The sequence below is a fragment of the Solanum tuberosum genome, unplaced genomic scaffold (assembly GCF_000226075.1).
Source record: "Solanum tuberosum cultivar DM 1-3 516 R44 unplaced genomic scaffold, SolTub_3.0 scf00151, whole genome shotgun sequence".
Lineage (NCBI taxonomy): Eukaryota > Viridiplantae > Streptophyta > Magnoliopsida > Solanales > Solanaceae > Solanum > Solanum tuberosum.
In genome coordinates this window covers 564,941-572,107 of record NW_006239077.1, presented here as the reverse complement: position 1 = coordinate 572,107, position 7,167 = coordinate 564,941, and the positions used below count along the sequence as shown (strand labels likewise).

General features: G+C 31.3%; 1 protein-coding gene across 1 annotated transcript; it reads left to right on the top strand.

Moving 5' to 3' along the window:
- The first annotated feature begins 2,834 nt into the window (after positions 1-2,834).
- On the top strand, positions 2,835-6,231 carry LOC102591686 (polygalacturonase-like). Its single transcript, XM_015311205.1, has 4 exons — positions 2,835-3,277; positions 3,822-4,111; positions 5,383-5,608; positions 5,699-6,231. The coding sequence occupies exons 1-4, from the start codon at positions 2,852-2,854 to the stop codon at positions 5,924-5,926; spliced, it is 1,170 nt and encodes a 389-aa protein (XP_015166691.1). The 5' UTR covers positions 2,835-2,851; the 3' UTR covers positions 5,927-6,231.
- The last annotated feature ends 936 nt before the right edge of the window (positions 6,232-7,167 follow it).

Here is a 7,167-nt window from a genome sequence, read left to right as displayed (position 1 = left end):
TTTTAGTTAATAAAAATAAATTGAAGCGAATTGGGGCTGCCTAGGATCGAACCTGCGACCTGTGAGTTGAAATCTTGCAGTAGTACCAGTGAACCATCCAGTCATTTTGAGAACGGGTTCAACAAGTTTTAATATAATATATTCTTTAATAATTATAGAAGTAATATATCGAGTTTAGTCGGATGACCACGGGTTCGGGTGACCCAAAATCAGTACATAAATTCGCCCCTGATTGCAAATGCAGACTTAGTTTTCTTCACATCCACGTAAAACTTTACTCCTATGTCATTTCAGATAACCATTGCAGATGAATTACCTTTTACGATGTATTCAATGTCTATTTTTTTTTTATATCAATTTATCAATCTCCAATTCAGCTGCAATTGTTGATTTCAGATTCACAAACGAAATATTTTCTCCAACAACAATTTCATCATCGTTCATACCTTACTTCAAATTCTCAAATTTCTGAATGTCTCAGCAAAATCAATATATTCATGATGTATCTTTTTTCAAATTTGCGAAAATTATGAATCAAAATTGAAAGGATGTTGAACGATCTGCTTGAACAATTTTGAAATTTGAAATTTTGAAGTTGTTACGCGTTATGAGGGATTGATTAGTTGCGATTAAAACGTGATTGCATGTTTTATGAGATTATAAATTCATTTTCCATTACTTTTCCTTTTTGAACGTAACAAACGAAAAGGCAATGTATTAAGAAGTATGTATCCGATGGTTGACTGATGTATCCGCGACACTCAAATTTAAGGATTTTTTTTGTAATTTAGAAAATAATTGGGATATGATGTAATTAACTCCTAGCAATATCATATTTCTGTACTTTTTACTTATATATATATGTAATTAATATGTATATGCAAGGGCGGACCTACCCTTGGTCTAGGGATGTCGAGCGACACCCCTTTGTCAGAAAATTACGTTATATATAGAGGTCAAATTTTAGTTTAATAACTATAAATACATGAATAAACACCTCTTGAAACAAGTTGAAGGCTTAGTCTATTGGTTAAAAGGTTGAAAAACTCCATGAGGTTCATGCATGTGTTCAAGTCCTACTAACCTTATTATGAGTTTTTTTTACTATAACCATTGACACGCCTTAATGAAAATCATGTGTCCGCCATTATGTATTTGTATCAACGAATACTATTGTATTAAGTTCCAAGTCCGCTTCCACATCTAGTACTATATATTAATGATTTGACATTATAGATCTTGAAAACAAGACAATCTATGGTCTTCATCTCTTAAAATTCGATCCTAAAAGTGAGAATTTGATTCTCTACTTTATAATCTCTTCCCCTACGATGTTATAATCGAGTTAAATGGGAGTCGCTTCCTCATCTAGTATTATATATTGATGATTTGACATTATAGACCTTGAAAACGAGATGATCCACAGTCTTCATCTCTTAAATTTGGTCCAAAAAGTGAGAATTTGATTCTCTACTTTATAATCTCTTCCTCTACGATGTTATAATCGAGTTCAATGGGAGCTCAAGTCAACTTCATAAGATGCAAGAAGCAAACACAGATGGCAGACAAAATGTGGATGAACTTATCACATGGTCACCGTACATATCATAACATGGAATATGGATACTCTGTGGGCCATGAAGGGCGGAGTACACATTTCATTTTCCCTTAAATCATTGCGGGATAATATGGAACCTATTATTTTAATACAAGTTTTCAAAGTCAAATAATTAACCTCTAAAGTACCTCACACATTAATATTATAATAAGAATATTATATAATTAGCCTAGCTTTAAACTAGCTTTGGGATTAGGGCAATATTCCCATAAACCGTTTATTCATTTATAACTTTCTACATTCTCGTGATTAACAGATCTAGTCTATATAATTAAATTTATAATACTGGCAACTCACATGTTTATGTTGTACTCAACATATGCATTTCTTGCGTTCTTCATGGATCTTATAAATTCAAATAATTCTTATTTAATCCCATGATCCTTCCTCTTCTTTATTTTTCTTTTTTTTTTGTCTTTATAATATTCCGGCAGTTATCTACATGTCCACTATACTATATTGAAAAGTCCAATAATATTTGTCAAATTTATAAAATCAATGAATAGTTTACTATTTTACATCTATTTAACCCTTGCTGTTAATTACTATATTTATTTTTCAATGTTTAAATGATTTATACTCCATATGTTCCTATTTATATGTTGTCCTTATTAAAAATATATGATCTTTAATATTTGTCATTTCACAAAATTAATGCATAAATGATGCTATTCTTTCTATTTTATCCTTGAAAATATGAATTAGACCAACATAGGAAAACTGATAATATTTCATGTTCATTGGTCAATTTAATTAATCAAAATAAATTAATTTATGTTCATTTATTGAAAATTTAACTTCAAGAGAATACTAAATAATGGTGCAATGGTAATTTTATATAATTTCTTAAGGGATGTGAAACCTAAAATGATGACATATAAATCGGAACAGAGGGCATATTTAATAAGGATGATTTGGTAAAATTACTTATATTATTTATTGCTTCTTAATTCCGGTGTCAAGTCAATACTGAACAATTATTGTTGGAGTATAACATGCACATGATATCCCTGAAATTCATCGTCCATGTCCGTGGTACATGACGTAGGCTTAGCATTTAAGTCACTTTTGAATTCTGCATCCTAGCTAATTAAACAAAAAACCAATTTTTCTATTGTCATGTGGACATAAATAAATTGTTATTTGGCTACTCTATGAATAACTATAAATAGACACATGCATAAATCTTTATTTTCATTATAACGACCACTCAATATGTCCAATTTCAAAGCCATGACATGTACTATTGTTTCTTTGTTGTTCTTGTTTTGTTTAAATATAACAATACCTTGTTGCTTAGCTTACAATGTAGTTAGTTTTGGGGCAAGGGGAGATGGTAGGACGGATTCAACCTCGGCTTTTCTCCGCGCTTGGTCTGCTGCCTGCCGTTCTACTAGCCAGCCCAACGTGTATATCCCACGAGGAACGTTTTTGGTGAGGACGTTGAACTTAAATGGTCCTTGTAAGAGACGAATTGAGTTCCGAATTGATGGTACTCTCGTTGCTCCGGTGAATTATAATGCAATTGGACATTCTGAGTTTTGGATTATGTTTTATAAGGTAAGTGGTCTTAATGTGTATGGTGGAACTATCAATGCAAGGGGACATGGTTATTGGTCTTGTCGAAATGGTGGAAAATCTTGTCCACAAGGAGCTAGGGTACGTAAACTCTCTGTTTCAATTTATATTAGTTACTTCTTAGTTTTGTATCTCTTAATCATGGGCGGAGCTAGTAAGTGCTCAGAGGTTCAACCGAACTCCCTTTGGTGAAAATTATACTACCTTTGTTTAAAAAAATGACCTACTTTTATTTTTGGTCTATTTAAAATAGAATGATCCCTTTCCTTTTTTGACATCACTTTTATTTCAGTTTTTCACGTGACATGTTTATGACCATTAGATTAACGGACATTTTGGTACAATTGATATACCTTTAATTTAATTTAAGACCACAAAATTGAAAAGTCTTTTTTATTTTCTTAAAACTTCGTGTCAAGTCAAACTAGATCATTATTTTTGAAAGGAAGGAGTACTATTTATACATAATTAAAACTATGTTTCATGTATATATAGTAAATAAATGTTGAACCATTTTCCATTTCTTTGTATGTTTACTTCTTCATATTTTGAACACCCTTAATAAAAATTCTGATTCCTTCAACTGTATCGCTAACTCTGATGTGTATAAATCTATGTATTGCAGTCGATACAATTTATGTGGTGTAACAATGTACTGCTAAAAGGTTTGACATCACTAGACAGTCAAAGAGTACACGTAGGAATTGGTTACAGCAGCAATGTGAGAGTTGAAAATGTTAAGATAACAGCTCCAAGTGGAAGTCCAAACACTGATGGCATACATGTCCAGAACTCAAGGGGGATTACCATTAAAGGCAGTATTATCAAGACCGGAGATGACTGTATTTCTATTGGCCCTGGCTCCATGAATATGTGGATTGAACAAATTGGATGTGGACCAGGACACGGCATCAGGTAAAATTATACAAGAAAAATGATTACTTTCACACATATCAGGAGGTTCTAGATACTAAAAGAAAAAATTATTCTCTCCATCGATCCCATTTTATATGAGTTAATTAGTTTGACTTATATAATTTAAGGAAGAAAGGAACACTTCTGATTAAATGGGTATTTTAAAGTTAAATTGTTAATTAATATAAAAATGTATCAGTTTTTTGATAATTGACTAACAAAAAGTAAAACATATAAATGAGGACAAAGGAAGAAACACTTTTTGATAAACCTCTAATTGGGCCGGATTAGCCCATTCCCGGCTCATTTAACCCACTTAAAATCTGGCCTGAGACACACCGGATAGAGGACCAGGGCCAAGGGGAACCGGACAGGGGTGGCCGCATGAGGTTATGACCTTGGTCAACCGATATGGTTGTGAGCCCGGTACACTGGCCTGGCCCGGTTTTATCAATTTTTTTATTTTATCATACTCTTACAATATGAGTGTATTGAATCTTTCAATCAATAAATTTTAATGCAGAAAATAAATTTCAATACTAAAATGGCTTCCCGTAGGTTACGTCGATGTTGAATTTAGTAATTTAGCAAGAAAATATATATAAGAAACCCGACCTAGCTAACCTAGCTATACCTCTTAGATGACGGACACCCATTTTCCCTCCTAAACCCGGCCCACTAAAGTGTGGCCCGTCCTGCCCCAACCCGACTGGACCAGGCCGGGTTGACATGGCCCGACGTCATTGCCAATTTTTCACTTTGGAGACCTTATATAAACATATAAAAGAAAACTTTAAATCAAGCGTTCCATATAAATCACTTAAATCTGATAAGTAATTAAAGATGTGTCCTAGTTAGAGGTCCTTCAAAAAGCATATGCTAAATTTCTCTATTAGCATGACCAATTTGAGTTATATGAGTCTGATTCTAGATAGTTTTCTTTTTTGATATTATGTTAACTCATCTATTCAATTATTTATTTGATTAAGTTCATAATATCCCTATGGACTGACTCTTTTTAAGTGCTAGATCTACCTTCGGTTAATTTACGCGATTATACCATCTAAAAGTTTAACTAACTATATATTTGGTGGAGATGCACTTATCTATTGATACTAAATCTATTACAAATTATAATATTACTTTTTTATTAATTTATTACAACTCCTAAAGTTCAAGTGCTGAATAAAATATGACGTGTTAGTAATTATACAATTCTAAATTTGTTTATGCCAAATATATCATCTTGATAGTTTGTTTTACTTTTATAGCGTAGGGAGTTTGGGAAGCAGTAATAATGAAGAAGGAGTTACAAATATAACAGTAACAAATTCTGTTTTCACAAAGACACAAAATGGTGTTAGAGTAAAGTCATGGGCAAGACCAAGTGGTGGCTATGCTAGAAATCTCATGTTCTCAAATCTTATTATGAGAAATGTTGGGTACCCTATACTCATTGACCAAAATTATTGTCCTGATAATAATTGCCCTCGTCAGGTATATATATATAATTAATTTATCTCACAATAAATAGTAAAATCATATTTTTTTTTAATCTAAATTTATTTTTTTATGACATGAATGTAGAATTCAGGAGTAAAAGTGAGTCAAGTAACATACAAGAATGTGAAAGGGACGTCATCGACACAACAAGCTATAAAATTCGATTGTAGCAAGTCAAATCCATGTACCGGAATTCGATTGCAAGATATAAAGCTTACTCACAACGATCGTTTAAGACGATCAGCCGTATCGTACTGTAGAAATGCAAGGGGAAGACGTGGTGGCACAGTTATTCCAAGGAGTTGTTTCTAAAACACAATATAAATTGAAAAAATGAACTTCTTGTATATACTTTTCTTGTTCAAGTTGATTGTCTATGAAAAAGAAAAGAAATAAAAAATCTAAGCTATGTCTAATTGTTTTATTGGTGATTTGACTTTATACTCTTTGGGTCCAAACTAATATAGAGTGTTCTATACTCACCTATTTGTTTGATAGTTTGATATCATGTAAATTAGTGATACCTCTATGTAAAATGGGGTGTGTGGGAACTAATCCTATGATAAGAAAAAAAAAGATATATACCTATATATGACAAAAGAGCATGATTAATTGTTGCATTGTGTTTTTTTTTTTTTTTTTTGCCCCTGATGAGTATTAGAATCTGACTAATTCAGATTTTACCATATTTAATTTATACAATTTTGAAGTGTATTAATAATTAATTTAAAATGTAGACATCAAAATAGAAAATTTATATAAGAAAGTTAATCTTTTAATTTAATTTATACAGATGTTGTTGCTTTAGGCCCCAATTTAGGAGGGCTCCTTTCTTTAGCAATCATGATCTAATAGATAGTCTTGTAGGGTAGATATTTTAGTTTTAGGAAATATTGGCTACTTCTTAGTAGAAAGATAAAAAAAATAATTTATATAAGAAATATAATCTTTTACAGTTGTTATGTTTGACTATTCATGATTCATAAGAATAGAAAGTCGATTGAATACCTAAATTGTTGTAAATATATTTACGTGGATGTCCATAACTTTAAGGTGTAATTACACTATAATGTATAGTAACTCTCGCACCTCTATATATAATATTCCTCCATAACTTACATCGTTAATGTCTCCATAACTTTTATGGTTAATGTCATGTTTATGACTAATCCTCTGTATGCATCTATGTAATACTATAAATAAGGGCATTAGAGTTCATATTGAATACACTTGAAAGAAACAAAGTTATCTTATATTGATCATCTTGTCTTATATTTTTCTTGTTTTCATCTTTATATTTTCATTTTGTTCTTAAGTTTTACAACACGATATCAGCACTAGTCTCAAATTTATTTGCACAATGACTATCAGAAAGCAAAATAATTTGTGAATTTGACAATCTGGTATCCTTTTCTCTTAAACTTATTTTGATGCTTTATATGTGATTGCCTCGTGGATGAATAATCTATAACATAAAAAAATATATAGAGTAATGTATTCTACTTCTCTACTTAAATTTTCCTATAAGTCTTAGTATATGATTTATATGTGAT